The following is a 22,314-nucleotide window of genomic DNA, read 5'->3' on the forward strand; positions in this document are numbered from 1 at the left end:
CAGTGGGCTGCCCCCAGCAGCCTTACCCCGGGGCCCTGGGGGTCTCCTGGGGCTGCAGCAGCGCCAGTTCTGCCACTTGAAGCCTGGCCGGCAGCCAGAGTGTGGCTTTGGACGGTCAGGCCCTGGCTCTGGGTGACCCTATGTGTGCAGCTTTTTTGCAGCTAGGTTTGCTGACCCTATGTGTGCAGCTTTTTTGCATGTTGTTTTTTTTTGACCCCGGGATCTCCTGGGGTCAAAACCCCCCTCCCCTGCCCACGCTGCTGTCTTGCAGAACGGAGAATTTCTGGATGTGTGGTACTTGGAGCCGCAGACATGTCTGCTGTGCCCCATACTTCATGGCTGTGCTTGCCTGGAAGTGGCCAGTGTGTGACGGGAACAGCATAGGGATACCTCTTAAAGGTGTGAAAATCATGAATATCTTTGGGAATACAACTACTGTTTTATTCTACAACTTTTTTTCTTGTACACAATATGTTGAGAAGGGAGAGAGAGAAGCCAGTGAGAAGAAATTTAAAATGAGATGAGTTGTTCCTTTGAAAAACACTTTGTTCCTGTAAAACTTTCTAAAGGGAGTAACTGGAAGGAACATAGAACTGGAAAGTAAAACTGACAGCAGTGAACTGATTCCAGGTTTCTTTTGGGGAAACGCCTTCTTCTCATGTAAAAACCATGTACATGTTTTCATACTTATTGGTCCCAAGTAGGCGGTTATTTGCATGGAGAAGGACCCCTTTTGTCATAGTCATCTTATAATTTACTTTCCTCCATCACTGGGTAAAACTATTAAACCCATAGTCAATGAAGTGATTTAAATACATGGTAGGCGTGTATGAGGGAGTTCAAAATTTCTTTTGTAAAAGGCAAGAGATGATGTGTAATAGGATTAAGAATTTACTGCATGAAATAGAGCCTTGTTACACTTTATTCTGTGAGGCGCACAAACGTTGATCGGCGTTAGTACTAGTTTGGAATTTGGAGCTGTTGCACCTTTAGTCTAGAAAACCTTCTCTGACTGTCCCCCACCTGCACAGCTGTGAGTTGCCACTAGAGGCCTGGTGAGCCAGGACAGGCTTCTATCCCTGCTCTATGGGCAGGGGTGTGAGGGATCCTGGGATACTGGAGGACTTCAGTTTGAGCGGCACATCTGTGAGGAGTGGCTGTACTTTAATGGAACAGGAGCTGGTAGTGCAGATTAGAGATAATCCTGCCCTGCAGTGGTATAACTTCAAACCCAGTAATGAGTGCATACCATTTTAAGGTGTTAATATGCAGACAGCCCAGGGTTTAGGAGCTCTAGGAGCCACTCAAAATTCCCATAATCCATAGTCAGCAAGGAGTAAGGAACTCTGCTAATATATTTAATCAAACTGATATTGGGAACAAACCTCCTTTGGATAGGGCAGAATACGTGTTTAATGAAGAAAGACAGGATTTTTTTTTTCTTTTGGGTAATTTGCCTATTAGTATTTCCTAAAAAATGTAACTGCACTGGAAAATGTGATTAGGTTGCTTGACATGCTAAGGTTCAAAGACTACAGAAAGTTTTGGAGACTTTATACATAAGGAGAGAATGTTTCTTGATTTCTTTCCCCCTTTGTCCAGAAGTCATAAATGTAGCTGACTGAAGCCTGCTATTTTTAATTTTACATGCTTGAACTAGTGCATAAAATGAGCAGATACATTTTATCAAATTTCCTGGTAGTTCAGGACCCAGCAGATCACCTGTTCTGACTTTCTTCATTGCAGAGAATTACATTTCGTTCCGTTATTCCTGGTTTAACCGAACAACCTATTTGATTAACACACATTATCTAGAAAGATATCTGACCTTGATCTGAAGACTCAGAGATATGGCAAATGCCGTGCTGCTCTGCAGTTGTTTTTCCCAATCGTAATTGTCTTGAGTTAATTATACTTTGGTCTCAGGGCTGAAAAGAAGGTTGGGAAGTTGTGGCCACAAAGGAGAAAGGTTTGGAAAATCAAATGAAGTGAAATTTTAATGTATCACACGAGTGTCGCCTTATCAGTTACTTTATTGATTGTAATGAGTCCCAAAGGGCCTGATTGAAAGGAGCAGTATTAACATGTGATGCCCAGCAGGCAGTAGGTAAACCCAAAAACATTGTTTAATTCTAAATTGGAGGAAATGCTTTAACTGTACTAGCCATGAAGCATATGTGAGTCATTCTAGGTAAATGAGAAATGTATATGAGTGAGCCAACAAAGAAAGTGCATTATGTACTTCAGTATACTTTGCAAAGGGCTTTGGTGTGTGTCTGCCTGAGATACCGATTGATATTTTGAATCCATGTACATGTTCCCTAAAATGTGATCCAAAGAAAACTTGGGATGGCCGAACTTGAAATTGTAGTAGGCTTTCAACTCTGATTTAATTTGTTTTTCATCAAATCCCTTTCAGGGCAGCAGACAAAAATGAGCAAAAGAGATGATGTGTTGTGGTGTAATTAAGTTTCATGGACACTGTGAACTTTTCAAAAGAAACGAGGGAGCAAGACAGAACATTGGCGAAACTTAAAGATGGGTTTTGTCCAGCTTAAGGGGATGAATGGTATTTTTTTTGCCTTTATCTAGCAGAGGTGGAACTTTCCAAATGTCAATATGAATGAAGGGGCCTGCCCTATTTCATGTCCAGTCCTCTGCAGTTCTCATTAAGTTACGTTATGTAGAACTAAACAGACATAATAGATAGCATACTAATAGGCCAGTTCTTAAATCAAGAATGTCAGCAGCACACTCATCTGTAAGCAATTTTTAACATTAGAACACATTGGATTCAATCTTTTTCCATATTAAAGGGATGATGTTTTATAATTGAGGCAAGCTTATATTTTTCCATAAAGTTCTGATCTCCTGTTCATTTATAAAAGCACTAAATATCTAAAATAAAGTAACTTCCAAGCTGAGATGAACATAAAACTAAAACCAAAATGATTCCTAAACCCTAGTGTCGGAACAGACCCATGTACAGCTCTGTACTGCTTTCATGAAGGTTTGCTGCCATTTCTCTTACAAATTGTTCTTCAGGGTATTATAACTCAGCTGGTCTTTAAACCCATCACTCTGGAGCCAGGCTTACAAAATGTCAGTGCAAGTGCAAATTTTATTTCTTTAACAAAATAAGGGGCTTGGAGCAGTTGAGCTTTCTAAAATTCTGTCATATTAAATATACTCTGCTCCTTTTGCTGTAGTATACCAGTACTTGTGGTGTTTTTGTACCAGTAGGGAGACAAAAAACTAAATCAATTTAATAGGAAACACGTATCGTTTTGTACTTTGCTTTTCTTTCCGTAGGAGGAGCAGCTATCTGGGCATTACAACATTGTTCCCATTTTTGTCAGATAGGCTCTTTTTTGGGTGAGATGTTTCTTGTCTCTTTTGGGTTTTCCTTAAAAGGAAACTTCAGCAGTTGGTTGGTAAGACCACGGATTGAGAATCTGATTATGAAAAGAATGTCTGTTGGGGTGGTTAGGGCTTTCCCCTATAATCTTGGGATGCTACTCAGTGGAGTAGTATTTCTGCCTCTGTGTGACGTATCACTTTTCCTGGCTTCGATTTCTTTCGCTCCCCCCTTCTTTGGCTGCTGAAAGCAGGCAATGCCAGTCTTATTAATGTTTGCTCCTCTTTGCCTTTATCTTTCATTGGTTAGTGCCATAGTACTTATTCTAAGGATGATTGTCCGGTTGCCTAAATCAGGTTGTGGTAACACTGGAGACACCGTTTCCATGCAGTTGTTTTAGAAGACCAGGTGTGCCTTCTTGCTTTACTATATTATTTTAACTGGCTTCTGGAAAGATTTTCTTGTTAATGTATGGACAAAGTTGCATGTTAAGTAGACCATACTAAATCTGTGAAATGTTAAGTAGTGTTAAACTTAGACTGTGCTATGAGCGGTTGCGTGTTGAGGGTTCATACTGTTTCTTACCTGCACCGCTCTGACTTGCTACTACAGGGCTGGCAAGCAGAGGTGTGGCTAGGAGTGAGCTAGTTGTGGACTCTATCCTCCTTTGGGTGGTGGAGAGGGTGTGGAGAGCGGTGCATCCTGTGATGATGAAGGACTGCAAATTGTTCACTTTATCTCTCTGGAACAGCCTGAAGTTACCCTAGCATGAGCTGGGTAGCAGAGCCCAGGGTTAACCTGAAGTTAAACCTGAAGCGGTGTAACTTTTCAGGTGCTCAGAGGGCATTTAGCATGAGTTGACAAGCTTTAATATGCCAGTGCTTATGTTTTAAGTGCCCTTAGCATGGCATAAGTGTAACATGTAAGTTTACCCTATGCCTTGAAACTGGTACTTGATTTTAAAACCCTCTCCTCCATTACATGCCTAAAACAAGAGAGGTTGGAATGCAAAGCCCCATGAGGAACAGCTGAGGGGACTAGGGAGATGTGTAGTTTGGGGGAAAAGGGGATGAAGGGGGAGAGAGGATTGCAGTTTTCAAACAGTTGAAATCCTATCATAAAGAAGAGTGAGAGAAATTGTTCTTCCTTGTCACAGTGGGCAGGACAATAAGGCAATGGATATAAACTACACATGAGGAGTGAGGGATCAAATTTCAGGAAAAATCTTCCTAGCCATAGAAGTGGAAGGACACTGGAAGAAGCTGCACTGAAGTTGTGGAATCCTTTTTATTTAAGGTTTTTTCAAGAAGAAATTGGATAGGCATCTTTCTCTGGTAGTTTAAGATGAATCCTGCATCTGTGCAGAAAGGGAGACTAGACCCTGGAGACTGCTTCCAACCTTACGTTTCATCAAAAACTCCAGTGATAGAAGTAGGCTGTTTTGCTATTTTCCTGCATCCCCAAAAGAGATCCCCACAAAGTTTGCTATTTTTTATATTGTCCATGATACGTAGATTAACTGTGGCTTGTTTCTTGGGATGTTACCTTTTGAGTCCTTGCTGGATATTAAGATTGCTATGGTTTTAGCATGTTCATAGTCCAACTCCTTTGTTAGCCTTTTGTGACCATCTTAATCCAGTGTTGTGGGACAGACGGGATGTCTTTCTATTGCTAAAATAATTTATGAACCTTTGGACAATTTAGCTGGGAGTTCTTCACTAGTTGTGTTTAGAGCTAGCTGCTTGAAGAGAAGAGGATAGCATGAAAGTAATGAAGTGTAATATGTATAACATAAGAATAACCTGTCCGCCAGGCTGGATCCCAGTGCGTGTTACTGATATAACTGTCATTTTACTTTAGCTCCTTATTTACAAGGGTGTTTCAGAAAGTAATATCAGTTTTGAAATAAAACCATTTTGTGTGTAGTGAGTGGGGAAACCACACAGCAGCGGGGAACACTGAGGGTGCCATTGTTTAATGCACCCGTTGTTTACAATGATGTAGAAAAGTGATGTGGTCCAGTAAAGGATCATTACACACAGCATGGTCTTATTTGGAAGTTGACTTTTACTTTCTGAAACACCCTCTTAAATTGCCACGTTCATTTGAGTCTTTGGGAATCATGGGACCCCTGCCAGTTGGTGAATGAAAAGGTCCCCTGTAAATTATGACCCAGAGTCTTTGGGGAATTGTAGTCGTAATTGTAAGGGACCTCAAGGATCATCTGATCCAGCCCCCTACATGAATGAAGCATCCTCTGTCTTCAGCCGTTACAGAGCGATACTTATCCAGCCTCTTTTTGAAACCCTTGAGTGAAAGAGATTGCATTACTTCCCTGGGCACTTCCACTGTCCTGCTGTTTTAACAGTCAGAAAATTTTCCTCATATTTAATGTTAAATCTGCCTTCCTGCAGTTTAAACCCATTGCTTTATGTCCTGCCCTCTGCTTGGGGCATCCTTTTCCGTGGTTCCCATAAAAGGCTAACTTTGTCGTGATATCCTGAAAGAATAGAATAGCCCGAAAGAATATCCTTGCACTTTGGCTTGGTGCTGTGGTGTTTCAGAGAGGGCCATGTGCGCATCGTTTTACACTTATACATCATTGCTTATGTAGTCAGTTGTTACACTAGTTAATAGAATCTTTCAGAGATGTATGTTCCAGTCTTTTTGAAAGCTTATGGTGGCATTGACTTAAATCAGCTTAAAAAAAATGTCAGGCTTCTTTGCTGATGCTTTCTATCTCTTGGTGGAAATTCTGGCAAATTTATGTTGGTTGCAAAGATGTTTTTCCCTCTCCTCTCCCCTCCATATAGTGGATTTTTCTCATTCTGCTGACAGTTGATGTAGGAAGAGTGCATGGAGTTCAGCCTAGTGTTTTCAAGGGAAAATCCTGCTTGTGACTGTAAATAAGTCTGTTTATGTTGCATTTCTTAGAATTTCAGGAACTACACGTTGATGCCAAAATTAGTGAAACTTACTTCACTGGAGTAGATGCAAACAGGATCTCCATATGTCAATGATGAGCCTGAATATTTTCATTTCCTTTTGCTTTCAGGAGAGGAAATCCTGAGTATTTTGCATTTTTGTATTGTTAATCTGTTGTAAGTGTTTATTCTGGTATTGGGCCAAAGCATGGCTTGAGAGCATGGGGAAGTAGTGCGATTTGGGGAGTTAAAAGTATGGAGTTGGATAGTCTCTGTCCTCCATTGCTTTTTTGTCTTTAAGTTAATATCTTGAAGGTTAACATTTTATATTTAGGTGTCATACTTTTGTTAAACCCTTTGGGAATCATGTGATTGAGGCCCGTATCAGTCAGTGCATAAAAAAAGTCCTGTCTAAGTTATAGCGCGGAGCCTTTGGGCGTCTTTACGTGTGGTCGGAGTGGGGGAGGGGCTTTAATTTAGAGCAGCTTCCAGGAGTCAATCTAAGTTAAAGTGCCTGCAGCATCTCATCTATTCAGCATCCCGCACTTCAAAATGGCAGCGGGAGCACTTTAAAGCTTGTTTGAGCTTGAGTTAAAGCACCCCCGCTGCCATTTTGAAGTGTGGGGACACTGAATACATGAGATGCCGATGCTGCTGGAGCATGCTAATTAATTGTGCTGATTTAATTGAGTCTGCTCTGATGCGCTGTAATTACAGCGCCCCCTTTGAACCCCTGTGCAAAGAGCTTCAGTCTCATTTTTTGATTGAATTTAGACTTGCTTTCAGCAGCAGTAATAAGGCATCAGTTTCCTCCCTGATGTAAGACGGGTATATTTGCAGCATTGCACTCCTGCATGCAGTAGTAAACAATCAGTTAAACAAGGTAAATTTAATGTGAAGTACTCATTATGCTTATCCTCCGTTTTTAAGATTTCACCTTAATTTAGGAGCTAAAACTTTGTCAAAGTATTCAGTCCAAGCTCATTTTGGAATTCATTCTAAATTTTTGTAAAGGTTTAAAAAGCTCATGTACTAAATCTCCCTCTTCTTCCTTCCTTCTTTCCCCATCCCATTGTCTTTTCAGTTTGTGGGCCAAATGTTGACATTCGCAATGATATCCATGAGCTGAGGCGTCTTGAGAACTGCACGGTCGTTGAGGGTTTCCTGCAGATCCTGCTCATCTCCAAGGCAGACGACTACCGCAACTTCCGCTTCCCGAAGCTCACCATGATCACCGACTACTTGCTGCTGTTCCGTGTGGCAGGCTTGGAGAGCCTCAGCGATCTCTTTCCCAACCTCACGGTCATCCGTGGGAGGAACCTCTTCTACAACTATGCCTTGGTTATCTTTGAGATGACAAACCTCAAAGAAATTGGGCTTCACAACCTGAGGAACATCACCCGAGGGGCCATTCGGATTGAGAAGAACTCTGACCTGTGCTACCTCTCCACGGTGGACTGGTCTCTGATCCTAGACGCAGTGTCCAACAACTACATCGTTGGGAATAAGCCTCCAAAGGAGTGTGGGGACTTGTGTCCAGGGACGATGGAAGAGAAACCATTGTGTGAGAAGACATCCATTAACAATGAGTACAACTATCGCTGCTGGACCACCAACCACTGCCAGAAAAGTAAGAATTTGAATAGGTTGCTGAATTCAAATGTTTTATATGCCTTTTTATAAAACAAGCTATTTCTTTCCTTATGTGGCTTAATTTTGGACTTTCTGGTAGTGCAAGCTTTTGTTTTGGGGTTGCATGCTCTACATGGCGAGTATATTGATGGGTAAGATGAGGTTAGAATGACCTGTTGGTTGGGGAAGAAAATAACCAAAGTACATGGTTTTTTTGGCTATTTTCATGTGTGAAAGAAAGATTCTGACTCTGGGGTGATCAGTGGTTTAATAAGATTGGAGGAAGGAAGAGCAACTGGCCAGGATAGCTAGTTCCATCAGCCAGGAGGCACCAGCGCTGCTCTGTGTCCTGAGTCTCAGTGGCTTTCCTCAGAGTCCTTCCAAATAAGGGAGGCTGTTATAACCAACTTTTTCCGGAGCGTTCATTTCTCAGAACATTTGTTTTTCAGATGGTGTCTTTTGGATGATACTTGTATCCAGGACCGAAGTGCTGCCAGTGGTCCCAAGTTGAGAAACAAAATGGGAGGGTATGGGGAAAGGAGAGGGAGGGGTACCATAGACCTAGAAAGGGAGACACGAGTCAAAACACTGTTGGGCAAAGTACAGGAGAGGGGGAGAACAAACTGTTGCTCCTTTTGGCTATATCTTGAGGTTCATGGCCTTGGCTGAAAACCTGCTGAAGTTGATGGGATGTTCACTGCTTTCAGTGCTCCTACATTTCCCATCAGGATTACCTACTGAGCCTTCTATGAATAATCACCACCACTGAATTCTAAGAGTCTGTTCTTGTGTCTACATACAACTTTCACTGCTTTGAAATATCCCCCAAATTACTTATCCCATGTTAAAGTCCCTTTGGGAATTTTGGAAAATCTTAAGGCTCAAACCTCCCTTTTTTAAAACTATATTAAAGAAAATAATTTTCCTCCCTATGCAAAATCCTTTTTCTTTTGCCTAGTGGTTCAACCTTAGGTTGCTGATACTATCAAATAATAATAGCACTCTCTTGTCTTCAATGATTTTTACTTTGTAGTATATAACTAAACAATTGAACCAAAGTTGAATCTTCCCTTGCCCTTGTGTGGAAGAGAGAATGAACGTAAATTGTGTATTGACAGGAATAAATGATCCACAGGCAGAAATAACAGAACAACAGGCTGTGTAGTCCCTGTGGTATTCCAAATGTGACATTTGCTGCAGGTTCCTCTACTGATTCATTGATTGAAAACCTTCAGCAGCAGCCACTGAAGCATATTCTATACTGTGCTGGCTAGACTCATGATCCTTTGATTTTTAATGCAAATATGTAAGTTTCTGTATTAATGTTGTTAAAATAATCTAGTAAAATAGACGTTTTCTTAGTAAGTTTACAATCTCATGAAGGTGGACCTTGACTATGCACAGTTACTGCTGAGGAGCTCACAAAAACATTGAGAGGGGTGTGTAGTTTCTTTTTCTAAACCCCAGAAGCTGAAATTCAGAGTGCCATGGAAACATTTTCCCTTTCCATAATTCTCTCTAACATATTGCTCAAACAAGCTCCTGATAGCTTGGGATCCTTCTGTCTGCCTGGCGAATGGGATGCTTTGTGTGGGACGCATTTCACTGACATGGAGAGAGAAAATGAAACCTTTTGAAGTCCTAGAATGTCTGGTCGGTCAGCTTTGGGTAACTGATGTGAGAAAGAGAAATCTCTACTTCTCCAGCTCCCTGAAGCTCACAGTAAAAGCCAGGGCTTTTGGAAGGAAGTATCTGGGTTTAACATTGGCCTCTATCTTGCAAGCACTGGATGTGCTGAACTGAACTGAACTTACATGAGTGGTCTCTCCATGACTTCAGTGGGACTGCTTGTTTAAATGGGATTATGCTTGGGTCTTAAGTGCTTGCAGAGTTGGGGCTACAGATAGAAACCTCATTTACCATTGAACTGGTCTGTTTTGCTCCTGTGAGCTTTCTTTCACTAAAGATAATTAGTTTAAGTATTTTCTTCTGTAAATAAGTCAATGTTCACATTATCTGAAGTTTTAAATAGTTGGTGAGAGAAAATTAATGTGCTGCTAAGTGAAATTATACTTATCTTCTCGTGAGAGTGTTCTTATCTGTTATGGCAGGGTTTATCTCTCTTTTGATAGCAGGTACAGACAAAAATGAACTGCTAAACTTGGTCTCTTTGCACTTCTTAAAAATAGAGTAAACAAGCTCATGGTTTACTCAAATAACCATAATTGCACTGTAAGCTTTGAGTCCATCCTGTAACTTCATGAAAGCAGAGCCCAGCCATATTGCTAGGGCTTAATTATAGAGACTGATCACTGGGAGGAGCAGTTCCTAAAGCTTACTTCAACTTAACTCAGGATTTCAAGGGACAATACCAGAGCTTGAGAGTGACTCTAAAAGAAGCTTAGAAAAACTAACAAACTTGGAGGCTGCGGGCCTCTGTTTTGGTGCAACCACTTTGAGTGATCCACCAAGCTCAACAAATACCGCCAATGTAAAATTTAAGCGTGTTGCATTAAAATTTTGTTCCAGAAAATGCCTTTAAAAAGGCATGATGAGACCCTGTTATCTCGGTGACCTTTTTGTAGGTACTGAGGTGGATTAAAAAAACCCCCAAAACCGCAATGAAAAAAGGAAAAAACAGAGAACCCCCTCAAGTGCCAGGATAGAACAACTCAGTCTGGAACAGGCTCAAGATAGGTTTGTTCCTTACAAATTACCCGTGGTAAAAATGGTTCTGAAGGTCAAATCATGCCTTTGTGAAACCTGTGCCCTAAGTGATTCAGAAGCTTTGAACAGTTTGGATGCATCCAGACGAGCATGGACATTTGGTTCCCTGGGGACAAGTAGTGGTGGTGCACCTTGTGCTGCTGTTACTTGGTCCTGGGGAACACCCATGCTACATGTGCTTTGGTGCATGGCAAGTTACCCTGGGTGGGGTAGGGGAGGCTGGGGCCAACACTTGGCTCTCCCCCAGCAGCCTTACCTGGGGGCCTGGGCAGGCCTCCTGGGGCTGCAGCAGTGGCGATTCTGTCGTGCGGAGCCTGGCTGGTAGCGTGGCTTCGGGCGACCCGACTCTGCTTTTGAGTGGCGAGCTGCCTGTGTGCGCGCTGCTCCACTTCTCCCCCTCACCTTTTGCAGGTTTTTTTGACCCCTGGGGGTCAAAAAAACTCGCAGGAAAAAAAGCCGAGCAGTGCATGCATGGGCAGCACACTCTTGCAGTGCGGAGAACATCTAAATGTGTGGTATGTGGCGCCGCAGACATGTTTGCGGTGCCATGTGTTGCATGGCCGTGCTGGTCTACATATGCAGCCTTTGGAACCTTAAAAAAATAAATAAATAAAATAAAATTGTGTGTATTCCATTTGGCTCCCTGTTGTTTGCTGGCCCAAAGGAAACGACACGGGAGTCAAGATCAAGTAAAGTTACTTGAATTTTCCTGAAATCACTTGTTCCAACTTTGAATTTATATCAGAAGTAGATCTGTTGAAATAAGAAGATGCCATATTTACATAGGGAGATCAAGGAGACCAGGTGGATAATATTTTTGTTCCACATTGTTTTTCTGTTTTACCTTTCTATGCGGTGGTAAGTAAGTGAGGGAGGTGGTGGTGGAGTGGTGGAGAAGATTGGTGGCTTAGGAGCTGGTAAGGTAGAGAAGAGAGAACTCAGCTGAGTACATGAATAAATCCTAGGATTGTTGGTTGTAGCTGTGTTGGCCTAAGGACGTAGGCAGACAAGGTTGTTTGGGTAGATGTGATTATCTTCTTTTATTAGACCAACTAAATGTTATTGGCTATAAATGTTACATAAATAAATCAATCCTAGTAGTTTGACAAAGAGCAAGGAACTTGGAAGTGTGTTTTCTGTTAATCATAAGTCATGACCTACAAGGAAGAGGGTTTCAATTTGTCAGCAGTCCATCTAGAAGAGTAGCACTGCCCTTTCTGAAGAAAAACAAAGTATAAATGTTCAATTGTTTAAGAGGAAGCTTTTCTGTTTATCCTACTTGATTGTTGGAACACATTAGCAATGAAATCCTTATCTGAAAAGAGCTCTACTGTACAGAAGTACAAAAGAACGTTTAAAAAAAAGGCTAGTAGCTTAAGTATCTGAATGTTTTTACTCTGCGTTTTACCCTTTAAGAAAGGCACCACAAGGTCACAGTGTTTTCTGGAGAGTTTGCACTCTGATAGGTGAAGATCACAATTTCTGACATTTCAGTTGTGCACCATAGTAATATTAAGCTAGAAATGTTATACGTCTGATGCACTTAACTTGTTATCTTTGAATTTTTTTGTTGGTTGCAGCTCTATAGAAGGGAGCGTGCATTAAATCCCTCAATTATGCTTTATTGAAGGTCTGAGCGAGGATAAATTTGGTAGGTAGAGGCTGTGTGGGAACACTCAGTGCTTTTTGCAGGCTGCCTTCTGTTTAATTTTGCCATTGAGTAGAACACAGTTTTTGTTTCCTCTTCTTTCTTTCTCACTAACAAAGGAAAAGGCCTTTGCTTCCTTCGATATAACTTGCACAGAAACAATGTTAGAGGTGGGAAGGAGGTAGCATGGGTAACTGTTCTGTGTTTCAGAGAGGCAGAGCCACTGGTTGACATTTTTATAACAGAGCAAAACCAAAAAATGGCATTAAAAAAAAAAGTGTTTCAGTGTGAAAGTTTCGTTTTGTAGCCCATGACTCGTGTCTAGTCTGTGTTCCTTTCCCTTTCAGTCCCCAAGTCAGGAAATCTTAGCTCATTTGCTTCAGTTCCCAGCAAACTACTGCATTGTCTACACTGGTGTCATCTCTGATTTTTACACCTACCTGCCTTCTGGGGTGGAAGGTGTGTTGCCTTCATCTCCTTTTGGCAGCAGATTCAGACAGTGACTTTTTTCAGGTATGAGTGAAGTGTTCAGGTTGTTTTCAGCAGCTGGCAGGGGTGGAATGAGACCTGGAATACGAAAAGCAAATTTGGAAGTGATCGCAAGGAAGGTCATATCTAAATACAATAAAAAGGTTTCCTGTGGAGCATCACATTTATTTGTGACTTCTAGCTCATGCCAAGGACTACATAAGTGTGGTTTAGTATCAGTGCTGATATTGGTTAAAATCACTCTCTTGTTTCTCACTAAATAGATACATAGCACAAGCTTTTGGTTACTTCATAGGGTATAAATCTATCCTGCTTCCTGCTTGTTGAAAGCAAGCCAGTATTTAGACTCTGCCCTAGTTCAAAACTTTGTTAAACCTCCATCCATCTAGCAATACAACCTTATGGCAACTTCTCTTTCCTTGGCCCATGACCTCCAGTGAACAGGAACACTGTGGGTTTACCTGTGCTTTTTGATGTTGAGCCCTTAAACTTTCAGAGATGGCAATCTTTGTGTATAAGGTGGTTTGGCCATTGGACTTTTTGAGTCAACTAAAACTTACTAAAACTGGAATGGGAAACTGCACATGGAGAAGAAACACTTACAGCAGGCTTTTATTGACAAATATATTGTTTGGTATGTTAAAGAATTTTTCCCCCCATCATTGTGTACAGCACTGAGAATGTGGGGTTGACGGAAGGGAAGAAGCCTCTTCTGTATCATTTGAAATAGTACCCACCTTTGTAACAGAATAGCCTTTTTTTCTTCTTTTTTTCTTTTGTCATTGGCTTCCAAAATGGATAAGGCCTTAATAGGCCTTGAGGAATCCAGAACTTGGTTTCTTCCACTGTTTTCTTAGTAGGGAATCGCATGGAGGCAGACATTTGTCATCAGGAGATAGTGTGTGTGTGTGTGTGTGTGTGTGTGTGTTTGTACACTTAATTTTGTTTCTCTCTTGTCTTTCATCTGAGCACTAACCTAGCCTCTAAACACCCCTTTGGAGTCAGTGAGGGTGTTTTTTAGCAAATTTACAATGTTTGTGGACTGAGGTCCAGGGAATTTGAGTATTTTGCTCAAGCTAGTGGGAAGTCTGTAAGAACTGGGATTTTATCCTCCTAACATGCAGTCTTGTACCACCCTCCTTGAAGAGTAGCAGTGCCATAGCACTGTGCTTCTGGTGCCAGTTGAAGTTCTGCCTGGAATTTTTTACAGTTGTCCCTCTTAACAGGTTCCATCTTCTGAAATATCAAAACGGGTATACAGGCATTTGTACTGAAACTGCATCAGATGAGATGTGGTTGCATTAGGAACAGCTGTCCGTCTTGTCACTGGGATCTGCACTATTACAGCAAGATTGAATCAAAATTAAAAATCCCCTCCCATGCTGGTTCTTTTTTTGGTTTCCATCTCTGTGTAGCTAAATTTTATACTAATAGGAAATTTGGGTAACATAAAAAGTCCATGGGCTCTTAGATGGCAGCATGAGACACGAATTCTGGCCTTTTTTCTAGACTAGGGGTTGTCAGTTGGGGCTACGCATATCCCTGCGGGTACATGGGGCAGGCAGGGATGGAGCGCCACCGCCACTTCCCAGGAGTAGGACCACGGCAGGGTGAGGGGATGGGGAAGCTTGCACGTGGCAGTGGCTGCTGCCACACACATCAGGTCAACGAGCTTCCCTGCCCCGCCGAGGGGAGCCACTGCCCTTACCCCGCCCTGGCCCTGCTCTTGGGAGGCGGTGGTGCTGCCTCCCCGGTGTCCAGCTGCCAGAGATAGTCGGAACTCAATTCAGCAAATCCTAGAGTTAAGGTATAAGATGGAAAATGGAGCAAACCACTTAACTGGATTAGCTTCTGGGGTCCTTATATCCTAGAACAGGGGTTTTCAACCTTTTTTAATGTCATTAATTTTGTAAAAGTGCAATTTCCTGAATAGTCAAGATTAGTTGCACTCTAGCTTAAGAATTCAGCATTGTGAATTAGTCTGCTTTCTACCAAACTTCAATTCTGAGATGCAGCAGTTTTTAGTTCTGTCAAAAAATACTTCGATTGGTCAAAGGTGTTAACTGTGTTGCCAGATGTATTTGCATTATCTGCAAAAATGCAACCCTTAAAGATTGCTGGGAAGGGTAGCGTGTCTTGGGGCCTTGTCACATGGGACACTTAGCACATTTTATTTAGATCATAGTAAGCATTACCATGATATATTAGAACTTAGAATGTGTTTTGAGCAGTTGCACAGTAATACTACAATCTCAGCCCACTGGAGCTGGCTGTGTCCCCCCTCTTCCCTCCCCTGCTGACATTAACCTTGGTGGTAGGTGCTGCAGCTTGTATGTCTGCCTATGAGGATATGTAGCCCACACCTTCCCTACTGCATGTCCAACCCAGAAGTGCCTGCCCATGGCATATCGGGGTGAGCTGGGTCTCTGCTGCTTGCTGTGTTGGCCCAGCTCTGGTGTGATGCTGGGGCTGGGACTGACAATCAGCTGATTGTTGGTTGTGGCTTCAGCACCTCCGGGGAGTCTTGCACTCACATTATTTCTGTGGAATACTCCTGCAAGAGCTGAACGCATGTTAATTAAGGTCTGGAGATACTTCTGCAAAAAGTCTTATCTTTGTTATGATAAGAGCCCACTTAGCATGTGCTTTGCTGCTTAAATGTGCAGACGCTCACGTTTTAAGTGCAGTAAACACATTCTGAGTGTAATGTGCAAAATGGCCCTTGCTCACAGTTTCTTCCTTGTGTCTCTTAATTCCTGAAGGAATCCAGTTAGTGCCTTTCATTCATTTTCCGTTGGGGCAAAAGAAAACGAAATAGAGAAGCTTCCTTTTGCCGTGGGAAGAAAATATCAAAATCAGTGGCGGTTTGAGTTGAACAGAAAAACAGCAGGTCTTCCTTTTTAAAGCAGGTAGAAAGTGATGTGTCCTTTTGTCACAAAGTTGTACAGTTGGATTATCCAACCATCTGGTCTACGAAATTTATCCATAACAATCAGGTCCACCCCTTCTAACTTCTGTCCTCTGACAGTGATGTAGGTATTCCATTGAAACCAAGGAACTGTGCATGTGTTTCCCTTCATGGATTTTGGGACCATCATGACTCGGAGTACTCTCATTAAGTATGTATTCCACCTGATAATATCCCTTAAAGAGAGATTAGGATTCTGGTCAGGCTGCCTCTAATAATTCATGCTTGCTCCCTCTTTTTCTTTTATTACTGTATTTACTCTAATACTAAAGACAGGGTCATGTCCTGTCTCCCTCCCTGCTGCCCCACAGTCAGCATGGGGCGGAAGGCCATTCACATATGATGCATGAACGTATATTCACATATGAAGGAGAGGGGAGAGCAAGTTTGGGGGGGGGAGGAGGTGGGGGGGCAGGGGGACTAGGAAGGCTGCAGGGGGAAGAAGTGGGCAGGGTAGAGGGCAAGGGGGGCACCTGATGACAACACCCCCCCCCCCCTAGTCACTGCTTTCTCTGTTGTAGCAGTGGGTATTGGTGATTCAAGACAGCCCTACTATACTTTACCTGGAAAATTAAAACAAAATGATATAAATTGTCCTTATATAGAATGTAATTATTGGATGGTGTCTTTATATTCAGATATAGTACATACACCTTAGGATCCATCAGTAGTAGGAATAACTTCATATAGAAACTTACCCTGTGCGCTGAATGGGACAACACACTTGAGAGTCTGGCCTCTTGTCTGAGAAGTTCTAGGAAAATAGATTTTTGGGCAGTGGGAAAGGGAAGTGCTCTTTCTGGAGCAAAACCAAACCCTTCCTGTTGCAGAGCTTCTGTTGAAACACGGAAATGAGGCACCTTTAATGTTTAAATGTGCCACTAGTGTAAGTAGGCATGTGCAGTTCTATTTCATTCTTTTACACACGTTCTTGCAGTTATGCTTTAAGCATAATAGTGTAGTTTTGGTGTAGGAGGTGGATTTGTTATTAAAAGAATTGTTTTTATATTCATATTTTCCCTCACCAACCACTGGGGTTAGGTTCTTGAAAGTTCCCGTGGTTGGCAAAAGCATGGTTGGCAAGACAAAAGGCTTATGGGAAAAATGGCAGGTGGTGGACTGATGTGCGGCCATGGAAAACTAGTTACTCAAAACTGTATACCGTGGCAGCCAAAATGGTATATGGAATATTAAGTGTGGATACTCAAAACCGTGTTTGGCGAGGGAAACCTATATTGCACTTTACAAGACTGATGTGGAAAATTCCCTGCGTGATTGAACATGGTCAAAGTGACAGAGGCAGTTACAGAGATGTGCAAGTTTGTGGAGACTGATGATTAAGTAGACTGGCTGCTGAGCACAAATTCTTTTAGATGAAAATGAGTCTTTGCTTCCTCTTGTATCAGCCATTTGGCCTCGAGACTAGAGACGAGAGGGCAGCAGTAAGTGGGATGAAATGTCCCAAAGGGTCCCTTCTTCTGCTACCGAATGTATGGTAGCAGAAGAATGCATGAAAACAGCACAAGATATTTTTAAGCATGTTCAGACTGCAGAGTCCAGAAGGTTTCACAGCTGACGGACCAGGCTCTCCAGTCTTCTCTGATGCAGCCTCACTGAATTCCCGGGCACGGATCAGTACATCAGGTGGAGCTGGCTCGGTGGGTGCAGCGCGGCAGTGGAATGAACCAGGTGTCTCAATCTTCATTCCTTTCTCCCTTCTGCCTCCACTCTCAGAGGGATATTCAGTGTGTTCTTTGTTCTTTAAAAATACTGAATGTATGTGAAGTATGCAGACATGAATGGAGAGGGCAGGACTTATTTGGAACCAGAGGTGCTGAATCAGATCTTGTAGTTGTATTATAAATGACATCTGCATATATTCTCTGTCCAGTTGTTTTTTTTAAACTGTTTTTGCCTCTTGAAATGTAGTGGAAACTACTGATAACACCAGGAGGAGAATGTGCTTACAATGCCTTGATTTTTAACCAGAAAACCCAATTTGCAGTTATTTGCTAAACTATTATATGTAGCATCAATCCTACCTTATTAGGTTAAAAAAAACCCCAAACAAACCATGACCAGTGGCATGGTTTTGTCTTGACCAGGATGTTAACTTTCAGCAGATAAACTTGAATGAGCAGGATGGTAGCAAAGCAGTTGCACAACAGCCGTTTGGGTGTTTGGGAAGACAGGATCATTTATTGAGCAAATGGCCGGGTGGAGTGGGGAGAGACTTGCAAAATCTGGAGCAGTGTGTTTAGATGCTTTGTTTGCATTTGTTGTTGATTAAAATCTGTTCTGAATGAATTTTCTTCTTGACTTTCCTTCGTCTTCTGAGCAGTATGCTCTTTAGCCAAAGGTTTCCCAGAATTTTTATTATGGTTGTGAGAGCATATTTAATTAGTAGGTTGGAATGGCTGCAGAGCAGTTCAGGCCAATCTGCAGTTAATTACTGTAGCAGAGATTTATGTCTTGAGTAGAATGGGTAAAATTTAAAGTAATATTTACTATAATTCTTTGTGCTGTAATGAGAGGCCTTATGCAGAGAAGAATATTCTGCGTGTTGCAGCTTTTTCAAAAGCGTTGCTTGTAACACCTAAGTGAGCGGTGGGCAGTGTGAGGTCTTTAGTTTGTTTTGGCACAGGAATAATTGCAGTGTTCTTGAGACGACTGTTTTGTTGGAGTTTCATGCTACAAAATTTCTAGTCTTTGCCATAATTAATAGCACTGTTCAGCGGAGGTTTGTGTGACCAAGGTACACACTTCAATAGAAAGGCATTTTTAATTTGGGCCTTCAGCCATTTTTTTGGAATCAAGAATTTACACCTTAAAATAGTGGAGTGGAGGAGCATAAGTTTGGAGATGTTTCACAGGGGTTTTGATGTACACTAAGCCATCAGAGCCCTGTTTTTAGTGAAAGTCAGGTAGCTTGCAAATTATATGTGTTACAGTTAAGTGTATTTGCCTGGTTTATTCCCGGAGGTGCAGACTTTGTTTTGCTTCTGCATAGAAACAGAAACAACAGTTCTGATTAGAAAGAATTGGGATTGACAGCTCTACAGTTAATTTACCTTACAACAAACATGTTCCTTTTTATATTTACATTTTCATCTATAAATAAAACATGTAAATAGGATTTGCCATGCTTTATGTATAAAAACATGGCTGTATACGCAGTGAAAAAGATGCTCTGATTTTTTTAGAAGCCCACCCATTCCAAGTAGAGCCCTCCACATCAGTCCCTTGTCATTATTTCAGGCCTTTGCCTTGGGAAGTTTGTGTATACAGATGATATAATATGATAGCTAGAACATAAATTTACTCTGAACTATCCCTCTCACCAAACTACCAGTCCCATCTGAAAAACAACTATAACATTACATAATTGGAGACCACACATGGAGGTTTTTTGGTGGCAGGTTTTCAACTCCTGCTTACAATTACAGATATGTTAATACCCCAGTATACCTTTTCCTGAAGCTTGTTAATGAAGAGGAGGAAAAAGATGGTGCCTCTTTTCTCTGGCAAAGGTTGTTCTCTCTCTTTTTTTAAAGATTTTAAGGTTCTAAAACAAAATAATGCTGCATATCAAATGGTTTGGAAAAGCTTTCAGATTCTTTCAAGTTTTATTAAACATTTTTTTCTTTTAATTTTAAACATCCTTTAAGATGCTTCCAAAGATACCACAGTGATGGGAGGGCTTTAGAAATCTTGGCAATAACATGAAGTTAGCTAACAGCTTTTGCAGTGCACAAATTGAATGTTTTGCGTTTCACTTCTCTAGTTCTTGTTTGCAAAAGGTTACTTTGATGCTAGCAGAGCTGGGGGATGGTTTTTTGAGTGAGTGGAAAAGTTTCTTATCTCTTTGCAGTTTTGTGTGTTGTTAAATCTGTGGAATTAGTCGAAGGTCAGATTCACGTATATAGATGTTTAATCTGTCTAAAGTGAGCTTCAGGCATTGTTGATGTATATTAGATGAGTGGGTGATGATAGGATTGAATATTGAATTAGTAAGATGTACGGTAAGGCTTAAATTTTTATGGTAAATTTGCAAAAGAGCTGGAAACAAGGAATGGCCAAGAGGGTTATAGGGAAAATGTCAGGGAAATGTCAAGTGTAAAACCAGAGGAGAGCCATGTTTTACAAATGTCGCAAGGGCATCACAGACCTGGCTTTGGCTTAGTGCTTTCTGCAGTTCTCTTGCAACATCTGTGACTCTCAAATTAAAAAAAAAAAAAAAATCCCAAACATTTCTCTTCTCCCTCCCAGCCACCCCACCCTGCCTTATTTAGAAATGCACAAATTTCAGCCACAGTTAGAACTGCTAATATCTAGATTTATGAATGCTAGGCATCCTTTTCTTTATTTGACTTCTTACCCTATGCTGTTGTTCATGTCACCTTTGGTTTTGTATTTGCTGGGACAGTTTTCATATTGCAAGCAAGTTTTGTGGTTGATCAAAGGTGATGTGACAACCTTTGTTTAGTTTTCCATCTACCAGTAAGATTTATTTCCTCCTTGTTAAGTCTTTGCTTATGGATACAAGAATTACCTTATAATGCAGGGATGCTCATAGTAGTCCATTAACCCTGATTGCTGAAATTGCATCTTTTACCGAAGTAAATTCAGAGTCTGCTTCAACGGTAAGATGTCTCTGTCTTCCCCTCCCTGTTGAGCTTTTCAAAAGGTTTGGAACAGAATTTACCTACTTTACCAGTAGGTCTTTTAATAGCTCTTAAGCAGGAAGTTTGCCTTGTTTAAGCGATTGGTAACTGCTGCAGGGGAGTGGGGGCACAACTCCATGCTGCTGCCACAGTGTGGGGGAACAACCCTGTGCCACTGCTTCCTCCACTGCTGCTGGGTGTTGGGTCCGGCTGGACTGCAGCCCTATGCCCCGCCATTGGCACACAAATCGTGCTGCTGCCGCTATTCCCGCTACTGCCAAGTTCTGGCTCTGGCCAGGCTGCAGCCCCGCACCCTGCTGTTGGTGCAGAAATCTCGGGAGGCACGTGCCCACCCATTCCCCTCCCACGTGTTGCCCTTGCTGAAGTGCCAGGTGTTTGAATTGGCTGATGGACCTGTTCTAGATTAGTGGATTGCAACCTTTAAATTCAAGAAATAGTAGCAGTCTTTCATTTTTCCTCATTTTCTTCTTCTTACAGAGGCCAAGTGGACTTGTAGTTACCTGCCCAAACCTTAGTCCTTTCTTCCCTTGACTAATGATTAACTTGTTTGCATAGGTTTTGACAGTGTAGATAACAATGCATCAAGAAACACAGCCTGATGGTCTGTTTTGTTTCCTAAATTTTAGAGTAAGAGATCTTTGGTGTTTTCCCCCCCTACCCCTGAAAATCTTTCAAAAGTGATTCAGGAGACAACTTAGTAGTTTGCTTTGTCTCCGTTTAACGTTCAGCCTGTACTTTCAGGTGGAGCAGTTGCCATTGTCATCTCTTCAGAAAACTGAGCAAACTTTTAGCCAGTATTCCAAGCAAAGTGACCGTTTCAGTTTGTTTTCTTCCTCCGCCCTACAGAATATTCAGTTTGCAGAGATTTTTTTTCAAAGGCAGGCATATGTTTCCCTCCTTAAATGCTACTATAGCTGTTGATCTCAAGTCTCTCCAAGATTCTTCTAATCTCCATTCCAGTGGTGGCCGGTCTAGATTTTCTTTCATGCAATTCAGATGAAATGGTCTATTCCCATCCCCATCCCCTTTCCCTTAGTTGAATGACCAGATATAAACTTTCAAATGATTAAAGGTTATGATTTTGGGAAATGATGCAGCTTAATAAGCATGTTGAAGTGTTGACTGCACAGAAAAGCCTTTTTATATAAGTGCAGATCTTAAGAGGCAAAGATGTCTTTCTATGTATAGAAACTTCCCATATAGGATAGGGGGAGGAGGTTTCAGGGGGATTGCCTGTCTCTTTAAGTGGGTTTATAATTGGCTAGGAATTTTTGTCAGCTTAGTCACTGCAGCATTGAGCGGATGAGGGGGGGAAAAAAACCCACAGGCCCCAACCGTTACGGGCCCGTGGATAGGCTCTGTCATCCCAAAGGAATGCATGTGAACAAAACACTTTGTGCGGTGCAACCGTTGGCCTAAACAGTATTGCATTCTTAAAGCAGGCTCTGAGTCACATGGAGCAGATGGATTGTTTCACTAAAATGGAAGTTATGTATCACTGAGCACTCAGATCGAGCTTTTAAGTGTGGTTCAAATAGTTCATCGTACGGGTGTGGTGAAGGGGTCTGAGATTTAAAAAGAAAAAGTAAGGAGGAAAAAAACTGGGAGAGAATGAAAAAGTTCTTGTCCTGCTGTTGAAACTATCTTTGCAGCCAGCATTCACAGAGCTGAAGACATTTGATTGCCTTTTTAATCACTCTGGGATGTGAATTTGAAGACTTTTTTTGGTTTTGTTTTGGATGTTTAACTGCCAGCTTTGTAATTGCAAGGGGGGTGGGTGGGTGTGTGTGTGTGTGTGTGTGTGCACGCATGTAGGGGGAGGGAGAGGAGAGTAGTGGTCATTCATCAGCAGGGATCCTGGATTTCTCTGATTAAAACCCCCC

The 22,314-nt window shown here is 41.8% G+C and overlaps 1 protein-coding gene across 5 annotated transcripts in view; it reads left to right on the forward strand.

Moving 5' to 3' along the window:
• Window positions 1-219: 219 nt before the first annotated feature.
• Window positions 220-22,314, forward strand: part of IGF1R (insulin like growth factor 1 receptor) — a 264,141-nt gene continuing 242,046 nt past the window's right edge. For 2 of the 5 annotated variants that reach the window (XR_003094474.1, XR_003094475.1), the window contains exons 1-2: window positions 220-6,459; window positions 7,367-7,912. Coding sequence is in view for 3 of the 5 variants with exons in the window: in XM_025206251.1 (XP_025062036.1) it covers window positions 7,510-7,912 (403 nt within the window). In the remaining 2 variants the exon portion in view is untranslated. The remainder of the gene's footprint in view (window positions 6,460-7,366; window positions 7,913-22,314) is intronic. The other 3 variants (XM_025206251.1, XM_025206250.1, XM_006025467.3) reach the window with 3 other exon arrangements.

The sequence above is a fragment of the Alligator sinensis genome, unplaced genomic scaffold, assembly GCF_000455745.1.
Source record: "Alligator sinensis unplaced genomic scaffold, ASM45574v1 scaffold1004_1, whole genome shotgun sequence".
Taxonomy (NCBI): domain Eukaryota; kingdom Metazoa; phylum Chordata; order Crocodylia; family Alligatoridae; genus Alligator; species Alligator sinensis.